At 40.1% G+C, this 16244-nt stretch overlaps 1 protein-coding gene across 1 annotated transcript in view; it reads right to left on the bottom strand.

The window, feature by feature from the left end:
* Positions 1–12963, bottom strand: part of LOC149833224 (calcium-dependent lipid-binding family protein) — a 226229-nt gene extending 213266 nt beyond the window's left edge. The window contains exons 1-5 of the mRNA XM_090015000.1: positions 12767–12963; positions 10024–10105; positions 8896–8999; positions 7295–7390; positions 7159–7206 (exon numbers count right to left, since the gene is read on the bottom strand). Coding sequence (XP_089871126.1) covers positions 7159–7206; positions 7295–7390; positions 8896–8999; positions 10024–10105; positions 12767–12781 — 345 coding nt within the window. The 5' untranslated portion in view covers positions 12782–12963. The remainder of the gene's footprint in view (positions 1–7158; positions 7207–7294; positions 7391–8895; positions 9000–10023; positions 10106–12766) is intronic.
* Positions 12964–16244: the final 3281 nt, after the last annotated feature.

Consider the following 16244-nt stretch of genomic DNA (forward strand, 5'->3'; position numbering starts at 1 on the left):
AAAATCTTGTTGATATTTGTGATTAAGATCCAAACAAAATAATACTAACAGCCCCTCCACAAAATATTGGGTTAGAGCTACAATTAATGGAAAGATAAACTCTCATGTAACAAAAAATCAACCAGCAAAAGTTCATAGCAAGCATGGAGAACAGTGCCCCAAAAGAAATAAGAGAACAAAAGGAAAAAGGCAAAACAGTTCTAAGAACCCGGGCACTCCATTTTGCAGCCAATCCAATCCATGGCTGCTACCTGTTAGAATAGTGGGCTAGAGTAGTGTTCGGTTAGTAATAAGTAAAACTAGAAAGCTACTTAAAAGTCAATTAAGTTTCATTAATAGCAAATGTCGCAATAGTCTCCTTAATGGCACTTGTACTTTAGTTTACTTTTCATGTCTGTATTTTTGTAACCCTCACGGGGTGTCACGGGCCTATTTCCTTCAATAGGCCAGCACGGCACGACGGTCCTTCCTTACCGCCGCAAGCCTACTTGTCAGCTCGCTTGCCAGTCGCAAAAGCTTGTAATTAGAGAGCAAGAGAGAATAGAGGGAGAAGAATTGCAATCACAACGAGGGTGAACAAAAGAAAGCTCAATGCATTTCATTTATTCACAATTTTGCCTGCAGGCTATTACAGATCAAGTATACGGGCTGCTCCTTCGGGTTATTGATTCACCTGAACCAAGCAGCTTACATCAGACTCAACAAAAGCAAAACGGACTTTAAATGCAACTTTACAATGTAGGTTACAAGGAAACATGCTCTCCCCTTCAAATCATACGCCGTCCTCGGCGCTATCTGTTTCATGGTAAGCCCTGACTTCAGTCGGGTAGCGGTTGTTCATCCGGAAAGCTGGCTCCCATGTAGGTTATGTTGTTTCCTCCCACTGCACTAAGTATTTTTTCGCTTCGCCCAAGTAGTTGACCTTGTGACGAAGGATCTGACTGAGGTGCTTCTCGGACCGTTATACTGTCGGGGCCCTCTGCATGATGAGAGCGTGTTGTGGCACGCTGCGTTCCGGATCTCCATCGTCTGAATGGAACTGCTTGAGGTTGCACACGTGGAACACTGGGTGCACCTTGAAGTTTGGGGGCAACTTCAGCTTATACGGCAGCTTGCCCACGTTTTTGTGATGGTGAAGGGTCCTTCATACTTTCTGAGCAATCAGCGGTGTCGCCCGGGGAAGATGCATGTGCAACCTGGATATAACTTCACCAACACTTAGAACCCAACGGGTCGGCGATGTTTGCTCGTCCACTTCTTCATTCTCTTTCTCGCCTTGTGCAGGAATGTTTTCGCCAACTGATTCTGCTCGTGTCAGTCGAGAACAAACTGATAGGCGAAGGATGGCCTTCCCTTTTCTTGTGCGGCAAGAGTGTGCGGGGTCAGTGACTGCTGCCCCATGGCTATCTCAAACGGGTTGTGGCCTGAAGACTCGCTCTTCTGCAGGTTGTAACAAAATTGTGTCACGTCAAGGAGCTTCACCCAATTTTTCTGATTGGCACTAACAAAGTGCCTAAGGTACTGCTCAAGTATCCCGTCGATGTGCATTGTTTGCCCATCTGTCTACGGATGGAAGCTTGTTGAAAACAGCAAATCCGAGCCAAGTAGTCGAAATACTTCACGTCAGAACTCGCTCATGAAGCGAGCATCGCGATCACTCACAATGCTCTTTGGTATACCTCAGTGCTTCACCACATGTTTTACAAACAACTCTGCAGTCTTCTCTGCAGGGAACTCCTTAGAAGCTGAGATGAAGGTGGCATACTTTGATAAACGATCCACGATGACCAGAATAGAACTGAGGTCCTCTACCTTTGGCAGACTAACAATGAAGTTTATGGAGATGCTATTCGAAGGACGTTCTGGAATTGGTAGAGGCTCAAGAAGACCGGCAGCCTTCTGGTTTGTCGCCTTATCTTGCTGGCAGATGAGGCATGTTTTCACGTACCCCTCCACGTCGTTCCTCATCTGTGGCCAATAGTAGCCGCGATCAAGGAATGCTAAGGTCCGCTCCTGACCAGGATGGTCAGCCCATAGTGTATCATGGCACTCCTTAAGCAATTCTCGACGGAGGCTTTCCCACCGCGGCATGAATACGCATCCCCCTTTTGTCACGAGAAGGTCATCCTGTAGCCAATATCGCTGAGTCTTCTCTGCCTGCACCAAAGAGACAAGGTGTTGCGTTGTAGAATCCTGATGCGTACCTTCACAGATACGGCTCAGTAATGCACCCTCCACTTCAGAAGGCTCTGTGCACGCAGCTGCCAGTTCAGCCATGCAGCTCAAGGCATCCGGCACAACATTGGTCTTTCCAACCTTGTACTCCAAGGCAAAGTCGAACTCAGCCAAAAACATCTGCCACCGAGCTTGTTTAGGCGTCAGCTCATTCTGTGTCTGAAAATAACTCATGGCCACATTATCCGTCTTAACGACAAACTGGGCACCCAAAAGGTAGTGCCACCAAGTCCTGAGGCAATACACGATGGTTGTCATCTCACGTTCATGCACTGTGTAACGCCTCTCTGCATCATTTAGCTTACGACTCTCATATGCAATCGGATGACCCTCCTGCATAATAACTCTATCGATAGCAAAGTCTTATGCGTCTGTGTGGACCTCAAAAGTTTTTGAGTAATCAGACAGTCACAGCACTAACTCCATCACTAAGGCTTTCTTCAAGTCGTCGAAGGCATCTTGGCACGCTCCTATCCAGAGTCATACCCGATTCTTCTTCAACAAATCTGTGAGGGGCGCAGCAACGAGGGAATAGCCTTCGATAAAACGTCGATAGTAGTTTGTCAAACCAAGGAATGACCGCAACTCTAGGACTTTGTTTGGCGGAACTGATTCCTGAATGGCTCTTATCTTTTGCCCATCCATGCGCAGCACACCACGCTCCACAACGTGGCCAAGGGAATTGAACTCCTCCTACCTAAAGGGACACTTCTCTCGTTTGACACAAAGGTCATTCTCCTTCAGCACCTGAAACACTGTTTGCAAGTGCCTGACATGTTCCTACATATTGTTGTTGTAGATCACGATGTCATTCAAGTAGACTACCACGAACTTGTCTAAGTACGGGCAAAAAATCTGATTCATTAAGGTCGTGAACGTGGTTGGAGCATTTGCCAACCCGAATAGCATTACTAAAAATTCGTAAGCACCATAACGGGTGACACAAGTTGTCTTCGGCTCATCGTCATTTGTAATCCTCACATGCCAGTAACCCGATCTCAAGTCTAGCTTTGAAAAGACTCTGGCACTGCCCAACTGATCGAACAAGTCTGCTATTAGTGGCAACGGGTACTTGCTCTTTACTGTGACCTTGTTTAGTGTACGGTAATCCACACACAATTGCTTGGAACTGTCATGCTTCATCTAAAATAAAACTGGGGTGCCAAATGGGGCTTTCGATGGATGAATGATGCATGCATCCAACATCTCATCTAGCTGCCTGCGCAGCTCTTTCAACTCAGTTGGCCCCATGCGGTATAGAACCATCGCGGAAGGCTTCGCTCCCGGGGTCAACTCAATCTTATGGTCGACCTCACGTCTTGGTGGAAGACGCTTTGACAATTCCGAAGGCATCACCCCCCCCCCCCGAAACTCCTCCAACAGTGGGGCTAGGGTCGACGGCATTGTTGCTTCTACCTTCCCTTCTTCTGCGCGCACAGCAACTAAGAATGTCTTCTCTCCATGCTTGACACCCTTCTTCAGCTGCATCGCCGATAACACTTAAGACTTGCCTTTCTGCGTAAGGCATTGCACTGTGTGGAACAGGTTTGACCTCATGATCGTCAACGTGTTAAACTTTGGCAACATCATAATATTCTGGCTCCGCAGAAACTCCATACCCAAAATCATCTTAAAATTGTCCAAGGGCACCACATAGAAGTTGGCTTTGCCGGCCCAAGTCCCCACTAGGATAGCCACATCTCTTGCTTCACCAAGGATGGGCTTGGCCTCAGAGTTCACCGTTTTGATGGTCATCTGTTTTGGCCCGGGCTTCAAGTCCAATCGCTCTGCCTTTTCCCACGAGACAAAGTTGTGTGTAGCCCCGGAGTCTACCATTGTTGAAGTAGACTTTCTATTCGTAATGACTTCGAGATACATCAATTTTTTGCTAACATGCATGTTCTCAACTGTGCAACTTCTAGTTGCGTTGATCGACCGCATGGCTCTCATTCGCAGTTGCATGGTCTTAGTATCACTGTATTTTGCATGTGCAGCATTGGCATGTTCGTCGTCCTTCACGAGGCACTTTGGGCACTGCCTGATGATATGCCTATCGCCACAGAACCAACATGTCACAATCGCATCCTTGTTGTTGTTGTTATACTTTGTGTAGTTTTGTTTCTTGTCGGATTGGTGGCGTGGCGACGTCTCACCTTTGTTCTCGTGTCGCTCATCTTTTTTGTCTCCGTGGTCAGGCTTCTTACTGACTTTGGTTGATGGGTAAAGGGCTTACGTTGAGTGTCAACTAAGCGCTCGATCGTCACATATGCATCTTTCAAAATATGGGGGTTGCTCCTTTCCACTTCAGATTGTGCCTATGGCTGAAGTCCCACAATGAACCAGTTGAGCTTGTCTTCTTCTGGTATGTTAGGCACCTCAAGCATAAGCTTCTGGAATGTTTTAACATAGTCTTGTAACGAACCAGTATGTTTAAGCTCTTCGACCATCAGGTATGCCTCTCTCTGCGCATTCATTGGCATGAAATAGTTGTGCAACTCCATTTTGAAGTCGTCAAAGGTGTCTATCACGCATTGACCCCTCTCCATATCACTACGCTTTCACCTCCACCAAGTGATAGCATCTCCATCGAGGAGAGTTGTTGTTGCCTTGATCCTAAGATCTTCAACGATCATATTCTGAATATCCAAGTAGTCTTCTACTTGGAACAAGAAGTTCTTAATGGCCTTGCTATCGCGAGTATCATTGAACTTTGCTGGTCTTAGCACATCAATCCTTGATGGCCTCTCACCATTTCCCTCTTTAGGGTCACTGTCTGTTGCAATGTGCGGTTCTTCAATTGAAACTCCCCTACTTCAGTGTGCAAGTTGGCCACTATAGTCGTCAACGAAGTGACATGTTCCATGAGCAAGATCACATGCTCTTGCAGGCTCGCCACCACATCATTCAGTCCACTGAATGATTCAACTGCGCGTGAAATCGCTTCTTCGTGCGAAGTCACATCTTCCATCAGCCCGTTGACAGTTGCAGCCATCTGCTCTTGGCCCCAAGGTGAACTCATCTCCTCAGCTTCGGCAACTGCCTTGTCATTGGTATTGCACAAGTTTTGATAGAGCGCCACGATATCTTGCTCACAAATCGTAGCCTGTCGGCGCGTCTGTCGACTCCGGAGTCCCTTCCCCAGCACGAGAATGGGCTTTGGTACCACTTGTCACGGGCCTATTTCCTTCAATAGGCCAGCGTGGCACAACGATCATTCCTTACAACCGCAAGCCTACTTGTCAGCTCGCTTGCCAGTCGTGGAAGCTTGTAATCAGAGTGCAAGAGAGCAAGAGAGAATAGAGGAAGAAGAATTGCAATCACAAGAAGCAATCACAACGAGGGTGAACAAAAGAAAGACGCATTTGATTCATTCACAATTTTGCCTGCAGGCTATTACAGTTCAAGTATACGGGCTGCCCCTTCGAGGTATTGATTCATCTGAACCGGGCAGCTTACATCAGACTCAACAAAAGCAAAACAGACTCGAAACGCAACTTTACAATGCAAGTCACAAGAGAGCACAGTGACTCTAGTACAATAAGGCACAGGGAGCTGGCCCTTTCATTTTGCAAAACCTTTGGGGCTTCATCTTCTTCTCATTTCTCCTTCCTCCATCACTCTTTCACAAGCACAAACTTTCAAGTTAATAAAATAATATTTTTATATTTAGTGTTCTCTCTCCTGTGTGTAATTTTTTGTGAGCACTTTGTTGCACTTGTGTTCTTGAAAATAAGTGGCATTTGTTCTCTTCTCTTTTGAATATCATTCAATTACATGGTATCAGAGCCTTGAACTCTTGATCCTTGGTGACATTGGAGGTCGTGCTCGGAGTGTTCATATGATCGGGAAACTCGCTTGCTCATCTGTTCGTGAATCTAAGATCACAACTCTCTTATTCTACCTTCATCCTTCCTCATTGCCCTCTTCTCTCTCTCTCCCTTCTCTCTCTCCTTTCTCTCTTTACCATTGGACGACAAGGAAGTTGTGAACTTCTTTCCTTACAAACTCAACTCATCCAAGTATGTGGTGTGGGCCAACCTTAGTTGTCAAAAGCACTAGGCGGAGCTTTAGCGGAAGACCCCTAAAAGGCTTAATCAGGGCTTAGGTGGGAGTCACGCATTGAAATATTGTATACTAGTTGACTTAAAGATGTCTCGCAAAGGAATAGTGAAGTGTAACTTTTGTGATTTTATAATGCATGGAGGATTGTATAGATTTAAATGTCGTGTGAAAACATAAACCACCAGACTGGTTTACTTTGGAAATTTCTATCTGATTGTAATGCTTATTTTATAACTGGGTAGCGTTTACCTAACCCCAACTTGCTAATCCAAAAAACTACCCTTGTTCTTGTTTTACCTTCATGCAAAATTATCACAAAATGAGTTGCCATTTAGATCCTTAATTCCATCTAAATGGGCTATAATAGAGTATCAACCCTTTTCAGTAGCAGATGTGCCAGATAATCTAAGGGGAATGCATACACGCAAAGAGAGAGAAATAGATGGTTTTTTTGTCTTTTGTTCTACTTGTGAGTGGCAGTTAGCCAGAGATGCAAAGTACCAACAGAATACAGCAGGAATAAGAATAACCACCCGACTGGCTAAGCTGGTTTCATGTTAACACAAGCAACAATAACAATGGCTTTAGTAATAACATAGTTTTACTTTGTTCATTTGAATTACTTGATATGATATGCCAACTACGTACCCATTGAACTACTTACGGTCAAACCAAAGTTCAAACACAACCATCTCAACATGCCATAGGCACACCACTAATAGAATGGACAACCCTAAATGGCAAATTCATATCAATCAAAAACATACCAGCTACCACATTTCATGCCAGAATAAATCAAGAGCAAATCATTCGAAAGAAAAATAAGAGACTTCTTTCAAAATGTAACAAGCAATTACATACCTCAATTTGCTGAAGTTTTGCCTCAAATAACTTTTCTCTATCTTCCTTCTACAAGAAGTAACAAACAAAAACACATGAATATTCTGTTAAAAAATACAGTGCTCCTTGAAGAACAATTACATACAAAGAAGCTTACTGTGAGTGTCCGTCCATCAGGTGCAGGATGGGCAAGAATGAAAACACGATCAATTATGACAATAACAGGTTCCTTCCCTAGGCTCTTCCAAGGAACCTACCAAAAGAAAATTCTATGCTTTAACCGAGTGACAATGACTTTTCCATGACAAGTCAATTTTTTTCAAGCACAAAAACTTTTGGTGTTCAAATTATAAATCTACAAGAACTTCACACACCCCACCCCCATCCCAACCCCCACCAGCAAACAATACAAAAAAATTGAAAGATATGAGACAATGTGGTAAGTTTGTTCAACCATCTCATGCCACTTGTCTATATCTGATGATTCCAATTATTGCACGACAAAGTAAATCAACTGAAGATTTCTTGTTTCATGATTGTATCCTAGAATCAAGAACATGTGTGAATGAGCAGTTCGAACAAAAACTGCACCTAAATGATCTTTTATCCGCAGATATTGGCATTTGACAAGAACTATCAACAAGTAAACTGCATGGGCATGCGCACACACATGCACACATAAATGCAAGCAACCAAAACATGATTAGTGGAGTGCATAAACCTATAACACACGGAAACACCATTTTGGGTGTGTTCTTAGTGACACAAGTGGACACGCTCAGACATGCCGACTCGCACAGTCTTTATTTAATATTTTCATACTTTTTAATATTATTTCAATAAGAATTCATTTTTATTATTAAAACATCAAACATAGTTTTTTATTTATTAAAAAAATTTGTCTCCATGTGTCCCATTTTCAGAAAAAAAAATTGAATTTGCAAGTCTAACCCGTGTCACATTTCATTGTGTCCACATATCTTTGTGACATATGCATAAACTTTATGGAAGGATGAGATAATTCATCAAGCATTTTACAAGGGTCAGAACCAGCAGTTTACTTACCCATTCTGATATCCTGAACAATTCTTAGCAAATGTAAAAGCCAATTCATTCAGTTGGAGTTAATCAAGAAAACCAAGTTAAAAGTTATATCAAACAACAAAATAACAATCGGAAGCAGCAAATTTACTACAAAGATTGATTGTTTATCAACCAAATTAGACTTAAAAAAAATTAAATATGGCGAAGAAAGAACATTTCTTTTTATAGGGAGCTTTAACATCAAGGACCAACAGTGTACATTAACAAGTTAACAATAGTGGTTTATTCACCTAAAATAGACTAAAATAAAAACGGATTCCATCAAGAAAGGAAAGAAGATTTTATACACAGGGAGCTTTAACATCAATGACAATTATGATCAATAAGTTCATCAAAATGGTCAATTTAGCAGTTTATAAAGAAAACGTTCACAACGCCATTATACATACATACATACACATTATATTCTTATCTTTCCTTTTCTTCCTTCTTAAAGAAAACATGATATTCTCCATCTACCATTTTTATTCTGTTCCCTTTACTTATTAATCCTAAATTCATCAAATGATTAATATTTTCACCTTAAAATAAACATGATTATGTATTTCAACACAAACTAAAATCACCAAAATAAAGGATTTCAAGTAAAGGAATGAAATGAAAAGAATAAACCAGAGAGGAGTTAGCAACTGGAGATTTGCAGACCAAAAGCACCTTCAATGTTATTGTGCCGATGAATCCAGCTTTTACAATAACTGGAAGTTTGAGAGAATTCAGTGCTTCAGCCTTCAGTTGTAAGTCTCTCAGAACAACATCACCTACAATAAGATGAGGAAGTCTATTTTCAATAATCCTAAGAGACTCCAACCAACGCAAAAGATACAAGTATTCACAGCCAAATAGCAATTACATTGTGATACAAAGTTTCTTGCTAATCATTCAGCACTTGGAACCAGTATGAGTAATTTCAAGCATAATCTAACATCCTCTCTCTCTCTTCTTTGTTTGATGTGGAGCACCAGCATCTAGTCTGGACTCTCTCTCTCTCTCTCTCTCTCTCTCTCTCTCTCTCTCTCTCTCTCTCTCTCTCTCTCTCTCTCTCTCTCTCTCTCTCTCTTCTTTGTTTGATGTGGAGCACCAGCATCTAGTCTGGACGGTATATCAAAATCTTAGATTGATTCAGAACACATATGGTCACTTGGTCAGGACTTCCATATCTGGGTCAGAATCATGTAAACACATTAACAAAGTGGTTAAACCCAAGCTAGAACCAAGTCTATCCAGACCTGTTTTGCATTTTTTATCTGAAAATCAAGATGTTTTACCTATTTATCCAATAATCAAAACTCTTGATTGATTGAAGAACTGTATCAACAATTTTATTCAGAAAGATACCAAAGTGGATAATTGACTCACTTTATACTAGGAAAAAATAATTACAGGAAATTCTCTGATAACACCAATCCCCCATTTCTCATTGATATCTCATGATCAGGACAATTGGTTGAATCCCATGAAACTATTTAATAGAAATTCATTGATACCTTCTTTTGGTAAAGCAAATCTAGTCTGATTTACAGATTTACACAGTGAGATATGAGATGGACCTGGATCCAGACCTGGACCCACCATTCAAAATCATGGTCCAATGTCAGTACAATATTGACCTAACCCAAACCTGATCCAGTTGCATCCCTAATTATATAACCTAGGCAGCACGGTCTGGTTCACTTTGAATGTGAAGATTAAAACCAAAAACCGAAAGAGGCTTGGAAAGTTGGAATGCATGAAAGTTCATTCTAATCAAATAGTCAAAACAAAACAGAATAGCAATACTCAAACCTTTCCAAACGCTAATTCTCAAAGCTTCCGCAGAAAGCCCTTGAACATAATCACTTAGGTACTTCTTTAGTAAATGTGATACCTGAAAGTAAAAAGTAACAAAACAATGTGATGGCATGTCATACATTAGATAATCACCTCTGCATTATATCAGCTATATGGAGGCCTACTGAAACATCACATAGCACTGAGAAACTTTCTTGATTCATCAACCAGAATTAGGGCTACAGCCACTACACCAGATGGACAGTAGATGGTCAAATTTTCCAGTTATGAACATCAAAACTTCAAAGATAACTTACCTGAATTGCAAGGGAGTTTTTACATATAAGATGAACTAAAAATAAAAACTCACTCCAGATAGATACTTTTGAATAATGCCTTCAACTTAGTTACTGTTAGACACCTCGACTTCTATATAAGTGCACAAGACAAAAATGACTTCAATAAAATTCCATCAAGATGGCCCAAAGCTTGTGTGCAATTTCAGGTTGGGTTGGAACCAAACCTGGGTAGTACACCATCGGAATTGTGAGGTGTTTCAGCAATTTTGATTTCTTTTTGGTTTTTACCAAAAATGATTTACTGAAATAGCACCAAGAGTATATAAAGCAGCAAAATTGACATGAGAACTTCATAAAACACACAAGTACAATTTTCCAACTTTTATTCTTTCTCAATAATTTTTTTGGTGAAGTAGCACCTAGAGTAGATGATTAAAATTGAGATATATTCCATTATACCCATGCATGTATTTGCTCATGCTCCTGTGCATTTGCATATATATACATATAGAGACTCGAGAGAGAGAGGGGGGTAAGCTGCCAAACCTCATCTGCCCTATCATGGCCAACACGAATGTGATACTATCGTTAAAACGACATTTAGCTGTGGTCACCTGTTTTTGCATGTACGTCACACGATGCACAGTACGCAGGGGCCGTCCATCATCTGCCATGGATGGCCCTGGTGTGTTGGCTGCAGTCCGCAACTCTCTCTCTCTCTCTCTCTCTCTCTCTCTCTCTCTCTCTCTCTCTCTCTCTCTCTCTCTCTCTCTCTCTCTCTCCACATACATATATAAGGCACTGTGACCGATGTCTATCGCGATATTATCAGCCATTTCAAGGTAGCTGATAATACCAGGAATATATCGTGATAATATCACAATATTTTGAGGAAAAAAAACCTTTTTTATTTTAAGTTTACATTTCCTATTTTTTTGTTTCTTTTATATTTTAAAACCTTTAACATGTGTTTCTTTATATTTTTTAAAGAAAAATAATGCAAAACTTATTATTTTCTTATCTTTTTCGTTGTTATTTATATTTTTTCAATTTTTTAAACTCCCAAGATATTCCCGAGATTTATCAACATTTGAAAATCTCTTCGAGAAATACCTTCACTAAGAAATTACCTTTAATGATACAGGTGTCTATGATATAAAGTAATAAGTAGTTCCTAAACTCTCCTCAACGGCTTCAAAGGGACAATGTTCTGGGTGTTTGCTTAATCTGGATTCATTCATATTGTCCAAGATTAGGGATTTTTTCGTGTTTAGATGTGTATGTAGAGTGATCAAAAATTGACAGCTCATATTGCACCAAAACTTGGTGAAACAAAAATCAAGGTTTCTCAGGGAATCAATTCGATCCAAAGCATTGTTTTTTAGTGAATAAGAAATGATGAACACATATACTGGTTAGGATTAAGCAAAAACCATGTGCAACTGTGTGTTAAGAAGCATTTAGGACAGGTTACTACTACACACAAACATGTGTGTGTATGTGTGTGGTTTTTGTCTATATATACATCTTCCCGATATCAAGCAGTTCACCTAGCTCTTCTGATGATCTATTCAATCAGCACCTTAAAAGAGTAGGAAGAGCATGCAACATAGAGTAGCACCCCAAACTGTGTAAAACCACTGTAGGCAACCCATCAATACCACGTGCTTTCTTGTAACGATTTTCCAATTAGCTCAAGTATCCTTTTTGGAAAATGATCAGGAATAGCCACTGGACAGGTTTTGTGCATGCTTCAACGTGTTAATCCATATTTGATATCAAAAAACGTGCAGAACAATAAACCATTTGACATGAAATGCATTTCATCACGCATCAAAATCAGATACATTGTGCACCGAAGTCCTGCACTTCCACTCACTGCAATTTGAACTTTCTACTCATGGCCAGGAGGCGATGAGATTTATATCATGATCCTTCCTATAATCCAAAGCCTCTTACTCTCTAGTCACGCCCAATAAGCAACTTATTTTCGTAAATAATTGTGAGATAATTGCATAGATGATTAATATCGTGCGCACGACATTAAAGACTACGATCTCCATACTCAACTATTGTCAAAGATTCCAGTAACGACTCTGCAAATGACAAAGAAGCAATTTCATGTAACAATTGAAGATGCCGATAAGCGACCACGGCGACGTTATGCACTCAACAACAACGTAGGAAAACACAAAACCGTGAACGAGATGATCTTGCATGCACTTAACGATTCTATCACACGCATTGCCACAGCAGAACTGTACACACGCAACAACTCCATCGAATTTGATAAGAAGAAAAAGGAATTATCTGAAAATCTCGATCCCTCAATTCCATCCAAAGACGGAATTCCGAGAAGAATACAATAAAGAGAGGAAAAACAATTAGATTTCATGAGTTGCAGAGACTCTCATGGTCAGGTGATTACAGAGACCGCAGAAGAGGATGAAAGTCCTTACATGAGCTTCGAACATGGCGGGCCAGCGCTGGATCGATTCGATCTCCGAAGATGAAGACGATCGACGGCTCTCCTTCGTCTATTTCCTGCCTTCCGACGAGCGTTGGGTCGTTTTGGAAACGAACCCTAGAGACTTGCTTCCCCCATGAATCGGTTGGGAGAAAGGGGAGGAGAAATTGAAGGGCGAAAAAAATAACTCCCTATAAAGAGTTATGCCTGGGTTTGTTTCAGTTTTCGGTCCCCCACCCCCAATGTCTTCATCTCTTACCGTTCAAACGGACACGTGGATGGTGATCATATAGGTCGGTTAAGTCGTCCTCGAGTTGGATTCTAAACAGCTAAATAATTGAGGATTTGGATCTGAATAGGATCCGAAACCAATTTCCAACCGTAATTGGCAGTTGGAGGCTTGTAGTTTTCTGCATTTTGCTTTCTGCAATTGCACAAAAAGGCATCATCGAAACCCTTTAGCACCAAGCATCACACTAAAAAAGGGGAGGGTGTTGTGTGTTCTCCCCGAAAGACGAGGGGTTTGCTATAGTGCATGTTTCGGGGTCCGAATAAGCGCCATGTATATAAGCATGTGGGGCTCGTATCCCCGTGTGTGTCGGCATTGCTTAGCATCAGAATCTGGTGTGATTGAAAAGACTTAAGTACCCTTTTCACCATTCTCGCTATGAAACTATTGTTTGAAAAAAGGACAAAAATGTCCTTCATCCATAAAAGGGAGGATGATCTTAACTCTTCAAAAAGTCCAAACGTTATGTTTTCACCCTAAGCAGTAAACTCCTATGTTGTAACATGAGCTCGCAACATCTGTTGTAACATGAGCTCCCTTTGACGACGCACCCTTTACCGTCGTTTGCTAGAGTTGGAGCACCTTTTGTCGTCGTCTCGAGTCCAGGTTCCCGCTTTGGTTTTTAGCTTGTGTTACTACACATTGTTGCCTTCTCGTTCTTGCCTTGTGTTACAAAACATTTATGGGTTCGTTCCTACCTCGTGGAGATAACTATAAATCGATCGACTGGTTCGATCATTGGTGGGCATCATAGGGGCATTTGTCGGTTATCTCTTTTTACAGACTTCTCGTTTTCTTCATTTTCGTTAAGCAGTATGAAAAAAAGCAATAACGCACAAACATTACAACAAGTGTCATTAAGGCGTCGTGAGTATATTTCCATGTCATTATGCTATTGTTGAGGAATGTATGTCATCGTTGAGTACCATTAAGGCGTTATTTTGTTATTGTAGGTGGATGTTATCTTTTCGACCATTGTAAAATTAAAGATATTTGTAAGACGCTCATACTTATTGACAAGAATTCTTGTTTACAAATTGGAGGAAGAGGCTCTACCCCATCCGGTATCGTCCATTCACTCAGCATATGTAATCTAACGCAAATTGTGGTTGTAACATAATACCGAATTGTGAGATATTGTTTTGTTTGTTAATATCGATTTGTAAGCTATTATGGTGAATTCTCATATCGATTTATAATATATTATGCAATATGTATATTGATTTATAAGATATTATCGTGTCGATTTGTAAGCTATTATGCATAATTGTTGTATCGATTTATAATAGATTATGTGATATGTATATTGATTTGTAAGATATTATGTATTTTCTAGTGTTGATTTGTAAGATATTTATAGTATGATTTTAAAACGTGGGTGTGCAAAAATACATTATTGCGCGCTTCTGGTGATGACTTGCGTATTCAAAATGTTGCTCATTTAGCAATTTTTATTGAAATCGCTTCACAGCGTTGTAGACATAATTAAATCATTGTCACGTGAATGACTATCATCAACACACATATACATTAAATTTTTATTTTATTGGCATGGTAAATAGCAACTCGATGCATAGTATAAGCAAATAACAAATCATTGTTGTTTTTATATTGTGATTCATTCAATCGTATCTTTGGTATTCATTGTTATATGCATATTGAATAAATCGTAGTAAATGTATGTGTTGGCTAACGCAAATTGATATCTTGCTTATGACAGTGGTGAGTTTATCATATGGTTGCAGTGAAGATAATGTATCTCAATCATTGGAAAGTTATGAAGAAGTGAACATTTGTACTAATGACGCACCTGGAAAAATGAACATGTACACTAATGAGGCACTTGATAAGAATGGTGCAGTCATTGGATTCACTCTTGACTTGAATGTTCCGGCCGAAGAAATGCAATTCGATATTAAGGTAAACGATCATGATAGTACACTTGATAAAGGTGCAGGCACTGGGAATGTACATGATAGTACACTTGATTCTCTTATCGCAGGATGAATAGAGTTTAATAATGAGGAAGTTGCATATAAATTTTACAATAATTATGCCTTAAAACTTGGCTTCAGTGTTATAAGGTATTCTTGGTCAAAAAATGCACATGGTGTCATGGTGAGAAAGACATATGTTTGTTCTAAGAAAGGTTGGAAGAAGTCAAGTGAAAATCCAACAAGGAGTAAGTCAGATTCAAGTGATGGATGTCCAGCGATAATGTTGTTAAGAAGACTTCTGAATGGGAAATATGTAGTTCATACTTTAATCAGTGATCATAACCATGAATTAGAAAGTTCATTTATGACTCCTATGTTAAGGTCACATCGTAAAGTAACTGAACCACATGCTGTAATTGTTAAAATAGCTTATAGCGTCGTCATTGCACCAAGGAAGATATACAATTTATATGCGCACATAGATGATGGTCACGAGAATGTGCGATTCACACCTATGAATCTAATAAACCACTTCAGAAGGAAGATGACAAATAATATAAAGAATGAAGAAATATGTTCTTTGGTTGATTATATACAGAAGAAATCAAACAATGACCTTGGTTTCTTTAGTGCAATGCAACTGGATGAAGATGGGTATGTTGTGAATATGTTTTGAGCAGATTCAAAGTCAAGAATAGATTATGAATGCTTCAATGATGGACTTATTTTTTATACAACAGTGAAGATTAATACTGAACAGTGACCATTTGCGTAGTTTGTCATAGTGAACCATCACTTATATAGTGGTATATTAGTTGGCGCTTTTTTGTATGCCAAAACCAAGGAAAACTTTGAGTGGTTGTTCAGAGTATTTACACAAAAAATGAGTGGAAAGCAACATAAAGTTGTACTTATAGATGGTGATCACGCAACTGCGGTTGCAATGTCTTATGTATGGCCAGATGCACATCATCGACTATGTTTCTGACATATATTTCAAAATGCAGAAACGAACATAGGACACATATTTAATCATAAGAGAGGGTTTGACAAAAAGTTTACAAGGTGTGTACTTGAGAGCGTAGATGAGGTCATATTTATGTTTGCTTGAGAGAAAATGATTCAGATGTATGACCTTGAAGACTGTGTGTGGTTAAAAAAAAATTATATGCAGACAAAAAGAAGTGGGCATTGGCATATGGAAGATAATACTTTTATGCATGTATGATAATCACACAAATAGC

Source organism: Nuphar pumila, chromosome 7 (genome assembly GCF_984573655.1).
Source record: "Nuphar pumila chromosome 7, dmNupPumi1.hap1.1, whole genome shotgun sequence".
Classification (NCBI taxonomy): Eukaryota; Viridiplantae; Streptophyta; class Magnoliopsida; order Nymphaeales; family Nymphaeaceae; genus Nuphar; species Nuphar pumila.